Raw genomic sequence first — 16,683 nt, 5'->3', positions numbered from 1 at the left:
GAAGCCGCTGAAATCCTTAGCCACCCAAGCGCAACAAAGCCGCGACATCCTTTTCACCTGCTTTCGACTTCGATGGCGAAAGTTCCACATTTCTCGGCACTGTCATCATTTGTGGTTAATTTTGTCCCGCCGCCTGCGCTTATCCTTTGCCAACTGTCACAACTTGGCGACAGGCGCGGAGTAGAAAGTTGCAGTTCGGGCTTGAGGACTCGGATAAGGATGCACTGGGAATAAAGGCAGCAACCACTTCAAAGAGAAGAGTAAGCTAGATATAACATCTCCACATAAGGTTAAACATTAATTAAGCGCCCTTTAATGAATAATTATCAAATGATTATTTCACATTAAGTCTGTGTCACTTCAAATTGAGTTTTATTACCTATTTTTCCTTAGTGTTACTACCACATTTCTATTATCCTGAAACGAGAAGGGAAGAAGGAGGGAATAGGGAGGACACTGAAGCACAGCGCCAGCACTCCTTTTATTCCCCTAATTTCCGTCGCTTTTCCCGTGTCCCCCGCCTTTCTCTTGCGCTAATTGGGGACACCGAAAATCTATAAACAGTCCTCCCAGTTCCGCAGTCCTTATCGCTGTCCTTGTACTTGTACTTGTACTCGGTTTTCGGCGTTCTGTGTGAGGACCTCCGCCCGTTTAACGTGCGTCCTTAAGCACAATAAATCTGTTTATCTCCGGCAAATGTCCTGCGCTCCTCTTAAATCGGGAGTCCTTGTTGGACTGCTTAAAAGTTAACCTGGCCGGCGATAAAAAGTTTCCCTTTGCTGCTGCTTGTGGTGTTCTCTCCGTTGTCCTGGGTGTGCTGCCAGACAAAATTTGTTGGCTACTTGTGCGGTATTGTCCTTGCTGCCAGGAGTCGGGGAACGGAATGGACACTGAAGAGTGAACCCTCCACACGGCAGCATCAATCATCGACGGGGAAATTAAATTGCACTTCGGCTTACCTCAACCCGAGACTGGGCAGCAACAGCCAAACAAAATTTACAGGAAAGATAAGATCGGTCCAAACTGAGACCACATCCCAATACCCTCTATAAAAGGGCGAATATCGGGCCTTCAAAATTTGTAGAGAAATCCAATTGTTGAATATAAAAATTTATTATTACATTTTTAAAACTTTTGTACTACCTTTAAGTCATATGCACATGCTTGTTTTGTTTTACACACTGAGATGAAATTTAATTAGGCGAAGCAAATTTAATCCTGCTAAAACAAGCCGGAGCCCTACATCCTTGAACTATAATCGCTAAGAAATGTATTATTTTCGTAAAGTTTCTACAGTTTTATGGTTCCTAAAAACTTACCAATGAAGTAAAGAAAATTAGCGAAGCTCATATTGCTTCAACATGTAAATAAACTGTATTAAACGTTTTCGTCTTTAAAAACTATTTGTTCATCACTTCATATTAACCGGAAAATTGCAATTTCGACACTGAAATGTGAAAATTTTCCAGTGCGATTGTTAATAATATTGGTTGTAAATACTTGTAGATAAAAGTTTTGAAAGACATGATATTTTTTTTTCGAAAGGGTATTATTTGGCTAAAGCCTTAGCAATGATAAAATCTTACAAAAGGAAGTAGACCAAAAAGTGTCGAAAACATCCGCCCCAACCGAAAGCCAAAGAAGTGACTTTGCCATTGTCCATTTTCCACGGGCTTAACTTTTCGGTTAGGACCACACCCGTCTACCCAAACGATTCTTTTGTGGCCTTTAAGGTTGCCTCAGTTCCTAAATTTGCCCCTCGAAATTTCCAGATGCGTTCCCCTTTTTTCAGACGCACTGCGGTCATTTGCAAGAGTCGGCAACATGCCCCACCACCTGTGCCATCACTTGCCACCGCAAAATGGCAAAACAATCAACATGCAGCACGAGGGGTGTGCGGCCCAAACAAGATTTCGAGTGTCCAAACCCACCTTCATATCCATTCCTACTCCACCCCATTTCAGAACCCGATCGGCGTGCGTCTGCTGACCGCAACATGTTGCGGGTAAGGAGGGCGAAATCGTTTGGGCAAAACTGCAAGGAAATGGATCTAACGGCGAGCATAGGATGTGGTGTTGGGCTTAAAGAAAGTTATTTACCTGAACGTTAAACAATAATAACGTACAGGCGTGAAAAAAGTTAATAAATATTAATTTACATTTAATTAGCCTAATGTAAAGGTGTAAAAGCCATATTACCTATTGCCCCTAACGAGGACTATTAAAATATTAATATTATTAAGCTGTAATAATCAAAGATTCGTTGCGCTTAACCGTAACTAAAAAGATACCGGCACTTATTAGCAATTCTTAAAAAGCCCTCAACTAGTCTATGAAGAGTTTATAACAATATGAGTATTGGAGGCCTCTTATTCGTTCTGGGTAAATATCTGCGCATTATAGTCATGCTGGATAAGTCTAAAAATGTTTTTCCCATAGCAATCTTTTTGCGCGCACCAAGATCTCCAGCCAAAACTGAAAAATGTAGTCCCTTGGATTGTAGAAACGGGGATTAACTATATTATGACTATATATGATCAACAGTACTGCAATAAAGTACTTTGGTAATTTATTTAAACGCTACAGTTCTGGTAAATGCACTGTTCTTCAAGTGATTAAGCTGGGAAACTGAAATTGAAGCTGACATTCGAAATGAAATATATAGACTAGCGAAATATGTCCGAACATCCAGAAAACTAGTAGAGCAGAATGCTATTAGTTTGCGTCTATGGGGATGAGAAAACTTTTGGGGGTTAAGATATTACTCATGAGCCATTGTGATAATAATTACATCATTTTAGTTCAAGCTAGGACTCATTATAGCTTAAACGTATATATACTATAGATATATTTATATACTATAGATAATTAACTTAATAAAGCTCATCAGCAATGTGCTAATTTATAGTTAAGTGTGGAGACAATAGTCTGACTAAGAAATTTAAAATGTTCTAGCATTGCTTACCCTAAAAAATAAACGTATAACTTTGTATTCCTCATGCCTCATTACCAAGGCATTTGCAACAAGCGTTTCGGGCAAACCTATTTGTACACGGCAATCTAAGCAAATCGTTTTGTCGAGCTTAATTTGCAGTTTGCCACCAAACGAGTGTCTAACCTGGATCCCAGGCTGACTAGGAGTCCTTCGCACTCGGCTCCTTCTGGCCATCAAGGCTAATCCCAACTGACTTGGCTGGCAAAGTTTCCGTTTGGCGCTTGCCACGACGGAAGGCGCCAAGGAAATTCGGTCAAAGGGAGTTTCGCCTGATGAGGAAGTCGTTCTCGGTGGGCGGTGGGCGATGGGCGGTGGAACTCACACCCCCCTTCACTCTCGAGTCGCCATTGAGCTGTGGGGAAGGGGGAAGCAGACAAGTGTTGTTCTGCATTGTGTTTTGGCCATTCAAGAATTCCCGGAGCCAGCTCCAAGTCTCGCTGGGCCCGGGCGCAATTGACAATAGTTTTGCACAAACTTCGAAAAGGCCAGTTGCACTTGACTGCCGGCAATGAATAAACAGGAGCGGAAGAGTGGGGCGGAAGAGCGTGGGTCGAAGAGCGGGGAAAATCTAAATGAAAACAGCGCCAAGGAAAGCATTGGGTAATTGTAATTCCCGCTCTTACATAAACGCCAGTTAACCAGTTTGCCTGGTTGGGCAATTACTTTGGGCCGGGTGAAGTACCTTCTTCTGTTCACAAAACTTTCGTAATGAGTGAACACATTCAATTCCCGTTTATATTTTCGACAGCCAAATGGCTTTCTAATGGGCAATGCCAAAATTGATTTACACAAATTTAATCAGCAATGTATACACAGTAAGAAAAGCTCTACTGCCTGTTACTGCAGTTGCCTAAAAGAGTATTATTTGTACTGAAGTGTAAATTGATGAGTGACGTCTTTATTACAAAACAAAGAGTCGAATTATATTTTTAAATGATGACAAGAGCTTTTGAAGCGAGTGGAATATTTATTAGATAATCATACCGAATTCAACGATAGGAAATGTACTACAACTGATCGGCAAGACCCAATTCGTACTTCTCTTTTAACCTCAATCACGGCATTTTGGTCTTGTTGGAGGACATTTTCCGTTGGTGCGTTCCGATGGTAAAAGCACTAAAAAGGGCTTATATTCATTAAGTTATTATTCATTTACAAATACGTACCAAAAAGAATTAAAAACGCGAGAATGGGCATAATGATTAAGTCTAAAGATCTGCTTTAGTAACTCAGTGCCGTTCTTCGGTATTTATAGATGAACATAATTAGTTCCGGAAAATATTACATTATAAGGTATAATATTCTATAAATAATGTCATGGGAAGTCAAATGCCTTTTGGGGTTTTAAACGTTGTTGTGCCATGAAATATTCATGTAAAAATCGTGTCAAATTTGGAAATGTATTTTTGTATAAAATATAATATAGTATATAACAGTAACAAAGAAACGATAGTTTACTATATTCATTGACCACACTTAAATTCAAAAAGCATAATCTTACAAATAGTTCAAAAAGTCTTTACCTTTGTGCTTGAAATGGATTCCCTGTAAAAGAGTGAAAGAAACAGGAGGAGATTTAGATGCAGCTTAGTTTCGCCCACAGTTTCAGCTGTTGCCGCGGAAAAACTTCAAGCATCAAGTGAAAAACAAGTGGACAGGCAGCTGTTGTTGACACCGCCCCCTTTGGACGGGCGAAGCTTCGCCTAAAATGGGTGAACACTTTCAGGATCCGCTCCTGGGAAGGTAAACTGCATGCATCTGAGAACAACAACAAACTCGACGCCGCTAGGTGGCGACACCGTACAGGCAATCAAACTCAACAACAGCCACATCTGCTGTAGATTTTCCACAAGAACCCAGCCAAATAGAGTGGGGAAAATTTGAGTGGCGTGAGTGAGTCAGATGCCATAAATACATCATGCTGTGGGCGGAAAAAGGCAACGATCAACGGCTTAATGATATTTTCTTATTAAACCAAAAGCTTTGCTTTCATTGTCAAATAATGATTAGAAAAAAACACAAATACATAGTCTATATTTAGTAGCTGATCATTTCATTTTTCTAACACCAAATTCGGACCCAAAAACCCCCGAATACATTCGAAATTATTGTGTTCTTACCGCGGTTTACCGCACCAGCTTAATAGCGCCGTACCCCAGAAACAGACCAAGAAACCAGCGTTGAAACTAAACGGTTGTAAGCCAAATTGAAGGAGACCGTGGATTGTAAATGGGTGGCGCATGTACTTACTGAAATTCCACTTAATAAAATGGACAAGAAAGAAGTGCCACATCATCGCAGTCAGCAGGCGATGACAAAATCTCTATACGCCATTGGCATGGGTCTTCTGGGCAAATCGGCGACCAACATGGGTTGTGCTAATGCGAATTTGGAATCGGCAGGGAAGAGCTCCTCAACGAACTATAACAAAAATCGGCTCTACAACGAAAGGCTCGTTGCGATGGCCTCCGGAGCTCTGCCCTCCGTTTCGGGGACTAACCATCACTACAAGCAACAGCAGCTCCTGACTCAACATGCTCCCAAGTGCACAGCCGATCTCAACGAGAAACTAATACAAATCAACCGGCAGAACGCCAATAAAGAACTAGCCACCATGCAGGCAAGGGACATGCAATCCGTTGACAAAAACGAAGAGGCCCTAAAGGAGTTGCAGGAGAGCATTCCGGAAATCAACAAAATCTTCGATGTGCACTGTCGCATCGGCAGTGGAACCTTCAGCACGGTTCTGTTGGGAACCCTGCAGCGGGAAAGATGCCTCGTGGAAACCCAAAGGAGGAGGTTCGCCATCAAACATCATAATCCCACAAACCATCCGGAGAGGATTCTTAGGGAGTTGGAGTGCATGTATCGCATTGGCGGGGTGGAAAATGTAATCGGAATTAATTGCTGCATTAGATATAATGAGAACGTGGCCTTTGTCATGCCCTACATGACCCACGATCGCTTTCACGACATTTACAGAAGTCTGAGTTTTCCAGAGATTCGCGACTATCTGCGGAACTTGCTCATTGCCCTGCGACATGTTCACAAGTTCAATGTGATTCACCGGGACGTCAAGCCCAGTAACATTCTATATAACCGCAGGACCGGCAAGTTTTTACTCTGCGACTTCGGGTTGGCCCAAAGGATCGCCGATGATGGCAGTGTCGTGCAGTCGAGTGACCTCAGCTCCCGGGAAGTATTCACCTTCCTGAAGGACCTGGAGAGTGGTAGAAATCTGATGCTGACGGATGGCAATTCGGCCCAGGCCGAGGCTGAGGATTACATGGCCCGTCGAAGGATGCGGGCTCTGGGTGGCGGTGGGGGCGTGGATCATGCTCTGCCTGGACCTCCGAGTATTCAGAAACTACGCGAGCAGGCGGGTGGACACTTGACCAAAAAGGATGTGGCCAACCAGAGGGCTGACACCATGAGGCTGCTGAACCGCCTGCGACTCATGAGCCCGAATGTGGACCCCAATAACTACGTGGTCTCCACAAACACCTCGAAGAAGGAGATGCACGCCTCAAGGGCTGGCACCCCAGGATACAGACCCCCGGAGGTTTTGCTCCGACATCCCCAGCAATCCACTGCGGTGGACGTGTGGGCAGCTGGCGTTATAATGCTCTCCTTGCTCTCTGGTCTTCATCCGTTCTTCAAGGCCCCCCACGACTGCGGCGCCCTAGCTGAAATAATTAACTTGTTTGGCGATATGCCGGTGCGGAAAACCGCCTTTCTGCTGGATAGGCTGATTTTGCTGGCGCAAAAGGTAAACACTTTGGATCTGCGGAGGGTGTGCATGAGATTCCGCCATGCGGACTTTTTCCTGGCCCCCGAAATACACCGCAAATATCGCAGGCCCGATGGCACCACGGAAATGTGCCGCAGCTGCGAGCAGCCCACGTTCAATTGCCTTTGCAGCAACAGTGCGCATAATTTGGAAAGGTACGATGGGCTGGATATGTTTCCCGCCGTGGCCTACGACTTGCTGTCCCGTCTGCTGGAAGTTAATCCCCAAAAGCGTATCACCGCCGAGGAGGCCCTGAAGCACCCCTTCTTCAGCGACCAGCATCGCATTACGCCCGGAATTCCTCTGCACCAGCAGCAGCACATACTGCAGCATCAGCAGCAGCTGAGAGCCAGGGAAACACTTCCTTCGTCGGCGGCCCGAACTCTGAAGGCATTCGTGTGCTATCCCACGGAGTTGGCTGCTACGGCGACACAGGCAGCGGGTAATCTCTGACTCTGGGCTCTGTTCTCTGGTCTACGATATTTCTTTGTGTGTATACCGCCTTCTTTCGAGTCGGCGATTTGAGTCCTGAGAGCCAGATGAACTGGAAGAATGCCTTCAGCTTGGCCACTTGTGGGCAATTAAAATTGTATTGTGCACAAACCAAAAAAATTGAATATATGGAAGCTGCAAAATGTTCACGAAATTAGCATCAAAAATAAAAGGTACATTTATGTTTTCGTTCATTTCAAATTTACGAAGGCACCTACATCACTTGCGGTATCTTTCTTCTTCAATTACTTTTCTGGGTTCTAATTTTACCCTTTTCTACAACGAGCAACGAGGAACTATAGAATTCAACCAAAATTAAAAAATAAATAAAGACATTCTAAAAATGCGTTTTTATTCGACGATAGAATATATTCTGTATATTACTGGCTGTTTTGTCGATAAATGCCAGATAAATTACTTATCAATGAATTCCGAAAGGCCATCTTCTGTCGTCTTTCAATAAACTTCATTGCCCGAATGTCGAAACCTATTCTGCCTTCAAATGACTTTGTGACAATCAGGTTTCCTTTTAATCTTTTACACGACAGCCATTTTCACAATTGGCTTTTCTAAGGCCTGAACAGAGGAAAAATTGTCCCTTTGTCTTATCAATTTGCATTTTTGACGCTTACAACAAACTTTACTTTGTTGTTGCACACAAAAGGTTATGGGAATTTTTCCTTTCGGTCGAGTAATTTTTTCGTTTTGGCATTTGTTTTTGTCCGTCGGCAGCAAAAAATGCATGGCTCACTGCGAATTATGTTGACAATTTCATTCTGTACCCCAGAAAAGAAATCAGATTTCTATCGTGTTTGAATGTGTAAAAAGACAAATTTTGGGGGTGCTGGCAAGTCACCAAGAATGAAACTTCCAGCTGTCGACGTTGCAAAATAGTTTATTAAAAAGTTTTCCCTCCTTTTTTTCATCGAAGTGAAAAATTGTTGCGTCCAAAAGCATGCAGCAGTTTTTTCCTCAAAAGCCACATTCAGCGTATTTTATTGCATGCTTTTGTGCCGCCGGCTAAATGGTAACAGCCGTTTATTTAACAGGGATTATAGAAATATTAAAACCTAATGTAAAATTGATGTGACGATGCAATTCCAGCGAGGCTGAGATTACATGGCCGTCGAAGATGCGGCTCTGGGGCGGTGGGCGTGGATCGTGCTCTGCTGGACTCGAGTATTCAGAAACTACGCGAGCAGCGGTGGACACTGACAAAAAGGATGTGCAACCAGAGGCTGACACATGAGGCTGAACGCTGCGACTCATGAGCCCGAATGTGGAAATATTAAAACAATCCTTTATATGTATACAATATAATAAAGTAATACTATTTCAATTACATGTGTGCTATGGCAAAAAACATTAGTGGACTGCGGAAAGAATGCCTCTCCAAAACTATGGAAATCTGCCGCATGTAATAAAATAGGAAAATACTGCCCAGATCTGCTGTTTAACATCTTCCGGCCTCCAGTATCCACTGTTCATCATTCCGCGGACAGGGGGCACAAAAGGCTTTTAGCCGCTTCGTTGGGGATCAACATGGCCAACTCGTTTGGCCAATAACAACTGCGCCACGGCAGTCACACCCGCTCCTGACACGCACACCGACACACCTATCCTCCACTCAGAATCCAAGTGCACTGAAGAGCTGCAAATCGAAACTATAACAAGATAGTAATTAAAAGAAATTATTATTATAATATGTAATAGCTAACAACTGGGGTAAATCAATATATTTTACGATCAATTACATATGTATTTGAAGTGGCGTTTCCTTATATTATATATAGGTATATTATTATGTATTTGAAGTGGCGTTTCCTTCTTCTAGCTACCTTCAACGGTAGAAATGCAACAAGCCTTTTACACTACTAGAAGCGGTAATATATACTAAAATTAGTGTGGTGAAATATATTTCTCCCGGTGCATTATCGCACTCAAGGATACACCTCACACGCCACGCAGACAAACACTGAGCCCCAGCTCCCCGCGGAGCCATAAACATTTCTAGTGCTGCACGGACCGCTCGACCACAAAAGCCGCGTGCGCAACTCACCGGACACAATGCGGCTTATCAACACGGATAAAAGGAGGAAAGGCGGGAAAAGCGGGAAAGGCGGGGAAGGCGGGGAAGGGCGGCAGGAAAATGGCCGAGGATGGCGGAAAACTAAAGAGACGGCTCCCACAGCTCTGCTTCTCTCTGTTCCAGCCGGCTCCTCGCATCCCGTTTAGCGCTTTATGGCACATGATAGATTAGTCTGGCCACAGGTGCAACCAGTGCGGCTTTTTCGGTGGCTCCTGCTGGCTTCTCTGCTGCCCGGCCTGGAATCTGCCATCCGGATGCCCCCTCCCTGCCCGACACCCAATGCTACACTCGGTTGCCCAGCGATGGCGAGGCACGTAATTAAGTAATTAGAGGAGGCAGCCCAGCAAAAGCTGCACGGGATGATGTGTTGGATTGAAATTGTTGCACTCGCTCAAAGTGAATACGTTACGTCCAGAGGCGGTATTTTTATACCCCCTACTCTTAAAGCAAAAGGGATATTAAATTCGTTAGAATTAAGCGTTTCGGACCCTATAAAGTATACATATTCTTCATCAGGATGACTAGTCTCCGTCCGTCTGTCCGTCCGTATGATCACTGTGAGATCGGAAACTATGAAAGCCTAAAAGTTAAAAAGAAGCATACCGATTATAGTTTCAGATCGTTGCCACGCCCACACTAACGCCCACACTCCGCCACAAATGTGAGCATTTTCCCCACTTCTTTGAGAAATATTCGACGCCAAGTGTGGATCTCTTCTGCGTGTCTTACTGCTTTTATATCTCAACCAAGCAATTAACTTTCTGAGTAACGGGTATCTAATAGTCGCGACACTGCGCTTTAGCCTTATTTCTTGTGGTTTTTGGAATGCGGTACTTGTAATCAAAATTATGGAGCCAACTTTTAATGCATTTATAAGCTCGCAGCAGCGCGTCTATTTAAATTTTCAAAGAAATAATTTTTTCTATTTGTATCTACATATATTACATTAAAACAATAAAAAAAATGTAGGATCTCAATGACAGCGCTTCTAAATCTGTTTTAATTAACTGAAACTGCCCAGCAACAGTTTGAACTCGACAGTTAAATAATGCCTCAGCTCAAAGATAGTGAAAAGATTAATCCCATTATTATGTTTTACTCTGCCCTTTCCTTTTCATAGATTTTTAAAGCAATCAGAATGCAATGTTATATATTTACTCTTATATGACACCCTACATCTACCTATATTTCCCCCTGCTGCAATGTAGGCAACACTTTAAAGGCGAAAAATGGAGAGCAAATACCGCAGGGTGCAATGTCCTGGAACCGCAAGCTCCGTTTGACTGTTGACTTCGTTCGAGGGCCACCCCCTTTCGCACCACCCCCTCTGGTGCCCACGCCCCTGCACCACCATTCATCTGTCTCAGTGGCGCATTTCTGCTGTCAGTCGAATGTTTGTTTGTCCGCCTGCCGCGCATTGTTTGTTTTCCGCATGCGTTGCACACGTCCTCCCATAACCGTCTCTTGCCATATGATGTCACTGCTGCAGCATCGCCATCCACCGCCCAGCCCCCGTACCCCCTGGAAAAGTGGGCGGGGAGGTGCATAAAATGGAACCACATCGATGATGATGATGATGATGCTAGAGCCAGAGCCGGAGCCAGAGCCACCAGCTGCTGACATCCTACGCTCGTGTCGGGTCACTAAATGAAGAATGATGGACACAAGGCGAGACAAAGATGGCACCACAAGAAGCAAGAGAGATGGCTATAGGGGAATTCCCTGAATATTTTGTCATCTTCAAATGGGATTTATGCTGCACGGCACTAGCAGCACGACGGTGGCATTGTCATTCAACGCGGTCAGCATTTCTTCGTGGCACTCCTTCAACTTTAAAGTTAATTGGAAATTTTTAGCAATTTCCCTGGCCTTCCACCTATGATTTCCGCTGCTTGTTGTTGTCGGCCAATCGTGAAATTCGCCGTAGAAAATATGGATTTATGTCAGCAGCAATAACAACAAGTGCAACAAAAGACGTGAGTCACAACAATGTCATGTCAGGCACATAGATGTCATTTCCCCGCCCTTCTACACAAATAAAAAAGAAGATTTAAACGTGTAAGGCTCTTTGAATATCTGTGTGGCATGGAAAATCGATCGAAATAAATAAATGTAAAAAGTTAAGCATAGAGGATCGCATTACGCCATTCTTTTCAAAGGTCTTTTCGGCATATTCGCACCTAAATTTGGTATGTCATCTTTGCCTCTTTTTCGCTGAGTGTAATGCTCTTCATGGTTGTCAGCTGCTGGCTGTTGGCAATGCATCACTGATTATGAAAAGCTCGCTAAAAGCTGGACTCGTGATATATTGCTTTTGTTGTTGCCCCCCGCCGTGTTGCACGTTGGTGTTGCCGCTGCTGCTACTGCTGCTGCTGCTAACGCTGCTGCTATTTTGCGGTATCATTGCCGCTGATGCGACTGCCAGATGTTAACGGCATTCTATTGCCATCATCGCACGTAAGCGACACGACGCAATAATGAAGTTTTATGCTTTGCCACCTGCAATACATATACTCGTACCACATAAACCAATCCACCATCCAGTGGCTCGGTGGGCGGCCGGAGGTGGCACAAAGAGGCGTGGCGAAAAGAGACAATCCAACAACAGCACCTGCAATCAACTGAAAACGCTAGAGATTTCTTCTGACTTTTATATGTGCGCGATAAGTACGAGCATGCGAAGGAGCTGAGCTGTCTGGGAGTTCGTTAAGGGAACCGTCATCAATAATACCTGCAACCGGCCAGAGAGATAGTGCATCCAGAGAAGAAGCTGACTCAAGGACAGGAAGGTATCTGCAGATAATGAAAAATAATAACCTGTGGTCCTAGCTGCTTCATAAGGATCCTAGAATGTACTTATGACAGATGCGAGATTCGTTCCCATTAATTGATGCATTGCAAAATGTGGAAATATGAATTAAGAAATACAAAATCGTTTAATTGGTTTACTTATTTTACTAATATGATTTCATTTTATTGTTTTATATGCTTAATGCATATTCCGATTAATGAAAGTGCAGTAACAAAAAACACTCATAAGTATTCCAAAAATAATGTAAACGACCAACTTATTAAGGTCACATGCGAGTTAATTTCCCAGGCATTATTAACTATTAACCCACATAACCTCTTTGGGGCCCGTTTGTAAATTAACAATGGTGCTCAGCCACACCCAATTCAATTCTCTGGACGTCTCACCTGAAAAGGTGTGAGCTGACATGACGTCAGGTGGCATTAATGGCAGCAGAAATAACAGCAAGCCCCGCTAAGCCAGAAACTTCAGGTGACAAGTGACAAGATTAATTAACTGCCTCCGACAAACAGAAAAAAGGACGCAACAGAACGAGGACGACAGGACAATGAAACATAACTGAACATGGCCATGAAACAGTTGTGAAATCACAAACTGTCCAAGGACTCACAGGAACCCCACCCCACCCCACCCCACACACACACACACACACACACTCGCACTGTGCAGTTGCCACGTCACACGCCCTGGATTGCGGCTCGCTGAGGGCCACATACAACACACCACATACAACAGGATACGGATACGATCACGAATACGAACACGGATCCGGAGTCAGAGAATCCCTGCGCCTAAATGACAATGGCAAAAGTTGCCGGTGCCAGGTTTCGTTATCCTAATTTTAATTAGCTGCAACAGGAGACCACAACAAGTTGGGGAAAGCGCTGCGCACGCGGATTCTAATATTTGATACTTATTGATATGGGAATAGCCAAAGTTTATCTGATTTGGCTAGCTGTTTTACTTGGGAGTTTTACAGAAGACTGACTGAATGATCGATACTCAAATACCATTTTTAAAAATTCAATACTCAGTGGGTTGTATTTCAATCATTGTATTAATACAAAAGCAATACATAGTTCGTAAATAAAAAGAAAATTATTACTTATTTAATGTTAGTTTTACTAAAGTTAAATAGTTAAGCATTTGATTACATTCTTAAAGATTTCACTAACAACCATATGTTTATATAATATACCTGTAATCACACTAATAATAAATAGAGTAACTTCTGCAGCAGCCATAATTAAAAAAATCATTTTCTCCTTAGATCCACAAGTCCAGCAAAAGCCCGCCAAAAAACGCTAATTCGAGGGTATCTGGGTTGAAAGTGCCCCGCATTTCTTGCCACATGAGTTTGCCAAGGGGTAAATGCCGCTTGCTGCAGGTGCGTGTAGCATTTATGAACTCGTTACACGTAATTAGGATCAGTGTGTCTCTCCCGTTACGCGTTACCTCTATCGCTCTATCCGTCCCTCTCCACAAGTTGCTATCTCCCTCTCAGGATCTCCTGCGTTTGTGTTCGTGCGCGGAGTGACAATTAATTACTGAACTGAAGTTGGGATGAACGGACAGTTGGACAGTTGGGCCTATTGAAATACAAAACCGGGTTTTTGGGCGCCGCCATAGTCATAAAGCTTCTTTATGTGTTGACTTTAATTATGAGTGCATGCACCTGGAGAAAATCTACTTATAATTTCATTTAAAAGTACCAATAACTATTGATTTATTCTGGTACAATTTGTAGGTATTACAAATTTTAACTCATTTAGCATTAAATGGATGGAGTAAAATTATAATCATATCCAAAATATGTGAATATTTATGTAAGTAGTACAAAATCATTAAGCATTAATATTTATAAGCAGTATATTTTAAGTTATTTAAAGCTATAGAATCGACTAAAATTATAAATATGTGAATATTTATGTAAGTAGTTCAAAATCATAAAGCACTAATTTTTATAAGCAGGGGCACATGTAAATTGGGGAAGTTCAGGTGCCACGCCCCGCCAACGAGCCAACTATTTATTATGGGAATTTCATGCATGTTGAGTGGGTGTGTCGCGGTCCTCTTGGCCAATGGCCACCTTAATTGGCAGTGGCCAGTCGGTTTTAATTAGTTTTCGCAGCGCTTGAAGCCTGCTCCTGTTCGGCGTTACTGTTCACTGTTCCCTGTTCAAAGTTCCTGTTCCAGTTCCATGCGTGAATTATTATGCCCAGCGCAGTATATTTTATAAACCGTCGACTCCTGGCAGCGGGAAATTATGCAACAGCGAATATTTAAGCCACACAGTAGCCGTCGTCCCGCCGAACTTAATTGAGTTGCATGTGGCGCTCGCAACTCCCCATTTTCGCTGCCCCTCCTGTAATTTTCCCATATGGTTTTCATTTTCGGACCGCGGATTCTGGCCCCGTTCGATTCAGTTGACCAACAGCAAGTTAAGCTGTTAATAAAGCGAACCAACGCACCAGCGTTCCAAACCGGGCTCATTTGTCAATTGTGCCGGCCTGGATTTTGGCACTAATTACATGGCCAGCAATGGTTTATTGTTTGGGAAGAATTGGCATTGCCTTCAAACCGAAAAGGAATGCAAATGTAACGGAAAACTGTTGATCAATTAGTTGAAAAGCGGAGAGAATAGAAGTAGACGTGTTCTTTGAGTTGGAAATTTATTTAAAAATTCTAAATACTTTATGTCGTATATACAAATTGAGCACTATTTGATTGGGAATATACCCTAAATCAAAAATAACACGAGAAATAACAAAATACTTAAAAATTGTGGCTTAAATAAATTAAAATTTAAGAATATTGTAAGACTTAAAAGTCAGATATTTAAATACCTCAACAGAACTAGATCCCAATTCAAGGAGTGACCTAAGGTGTGAGTTAGTCGGAAGTAGAGGCAACTTGTGATGTCAAAGGTGAGAGAACCACTTGATTTCAGAAGTGTTTGTTTGAACTGAAAATCAGAAAAATTTACTGCAAGCCATCGAAGCGTTAAGCCCACAACAATCAATTATTTGGAAAAGAAATTAACAAGCAAACTACGGAAAAGTGTTATCCCAGAATTGCTGGGCAGAACAACCGAAATACTGAAAGAACCAACTCATGAAATTTAATGAAATTATTTCAAGCTGCAGACTGACTATATGGAATTGGAATAAACTTTCTACGAAAGTCCCGGCTCACTTGGCTGTGCATTCAATTAGAAATATTTCCGATGTCCAAATGATGTGGGAAAGCGTACATACATACATATATGTATGTATATATTTTACAAACAAATCAAAGACGAAAGGCAAGCGTTTTCCATACAAGTCTTGGACTATTTTAATATGGAAATTGATATGAGGGGAACACTTTGCGTTCGTTCTGCTTTTCATTTTCTTTACTTTGCTTTGCTGCCGAGCTTATTTATGCATGAAGATGACTTTACATTCCATGGCAACGGCAACACTTTTACGGTTGTCCGTTTGCTCATCTGTTTGGTTACGGACTGTTGGACAGTGAAATCCAGGGAGATATAGTAGAAAGGGCACGGTTAAGGCGGAGGGGGCGGGGGCGTCCTGAACGAGTTGTGTCTGTGAAAAAATATTTATTTGACTACCTTGAGAGAAGACTGTCCGGCCCAGCGCAGTCCCTGAAATCCCTCTGCGATTTATAATGCTGCAGCTGCACTTGAAAAAAACTACCTATACTAAATAAAAGTACGAAAAACCATGTTTTTTGTTGTAGAATATTTAACAAGATTTGATTAAAGTTTACTGATTGAATAATATTAAATAATTTAAAACCTTTATATGTATCGCAATGATACTATTATTATTTCACTGCTTATAATATAATTATATTTATACTATATATATTTTATTTCTAGAATTAACCATTACACGTTCTAAAAACATTTTTGAAATTGTTTCCGCTTTTCCCAGTGTTTCCCAAGCGTCTTTCTTCTCGAGTATCTGTATCTTTTGGAGCGTTGTCTTGACCTTTTAGTGGTCAAAGTGCATACAAGCATGAATCGAGAGAGGTCTACCTGGAAATGTTTTCCTTCTTGGCTCAACCCTAGCTGTCTCGCTGTCTGTTTGCCCTGCTCTCGTATAACAGGTTTCCCGGTTTTCATATGGGTTTTCATGCCGTCCCCACACTTTTCCAACTGCTCATTTGATAGATGGTCGGGTTGTCTTGAGCCCCGCTCCCCGTCATAAATATTGATTAATACTATAGTTTTACATTCGCTGGAATGCACTTTAGGGGCAGCTGTCGGTGGATTTTCCCGGGATCATCATCAAAACAACTTCATTGTGCAATTGACTCACTCGGCGGACAATGGAACATCCTGGGCTAAGTAGCTCTTGGATGGTCGAATTTTCCGGGGTTGTTTCATTCAGTTACAGGTGTTGTTTCCTTCACACGGTTTCCTAAGGGTTTTACTTTCTGGCCTACATCTTAATCGCGGGTGATGTGTATTTATTACTCGATTCGGTTGCAGGCCAAATA

The 16,683-nt window shown here is 42.6% G+C and overlaps 2 protein-coding genes and 2 long non-coding RNA genes across 5 annotated transcripts; 2 read left to right on the top strand and 2 right to left on the bottom strand.

Moving 5' to 3' along the window:
• Positions 1-291: 291 nt before the first annotated feature.
• On the bottom strand, positions 292-1,352 carry LOC122614258. Of its 2 annotated transcripts, none has more exons than XM_043788793.1 (3): positions 1,320-1,352; positions 1,167-1,261; positions 292-1,075 (listed from the first exon to the last, which is right to left on the bottom strand). In XM_043788793.1, exons 1-2 carry the CDS (start codon positions 1,348-1,350, stop codon positions 1,194-1,196), a joined length of 99 nt encoding a protein of 32 aa, XP_043644728.1. In that variant the 5' UTR covers positions 1,351-1,352; the 3' UTR covers positions 292-1,075; positions 1,167-1,193. The 2 variants fall into 2 exon arrangements, 1 of the variants encoding a protein (XP_043644728.1); XR_006325733.1 differs by having other exon boundaries at positions 295-1,069; positions 1,144-1,261; positions 1,320-1,350.
• A 958-nt stretch (positions 1,353-2,310) lies between these two features.
• Positions 2,311-2,595, top strand: LOC122614672. Its single transcript, XR_006325753.1, has 2 exons — positions 2,311-2,381; positions 2,439-2,595. It is a non-coding gene; the product is annotated as an uncharacterized LOC122614672 (long non-coding RNA).
• Positions 2,596-3,941: 1,346 nt separating this feature from the next.
• On the bottom strand, positions 3,942-4,298 carry LOC122614678. Its single transcript, XR_006325756.1, has 2 exons — positions 4,161-4,298; positions 3,942-4,110 (listed from the first exon to the last, which is right to left on the bottom strand). It is a non-coding gene; the product is annotated as an uncharacterized LOC122614678 (long non-coding RNA).
• Positions 4,299-4,981: 683 nt separating this feature from the next.
• Positions 4,982-7,498, top strand: LOC122613280 (cell division cycle 7-related protein kinase). Its single transcript, XM_043787382.1, has one exon. The coding sequence runs from the start codon at positions 5,264-5,266 to the stop codon at positions 7,235-7,237; it is 1,974 nt and encodes a 657-aa protein (XP_043643317.1). The 5' UTR covers positions 4,982-5,263; the 3' UTR covers positions 7,238-7,498.
• Positions 7,499-16,683: the final 9,185 nt, after the last annotated feature.

Source organism: Drosophila teissieri, chromosome 2R (genome assembly GCF_016746235.2).
Source record: "Drosophila teissieri strain GT53w chromosome 2R, Prin_Dtei_1.1, whole genome shotgun sequence".
Lineage (NCBI taxonomy): Eukaryota > Metazoa > Arthropoda > Insecta > Diptera > Drosophilidae > Drosophila > Drosophila teissieri.
This window is presented reverse-complemented; position numbering and strand designations above follow the sequence as displayed.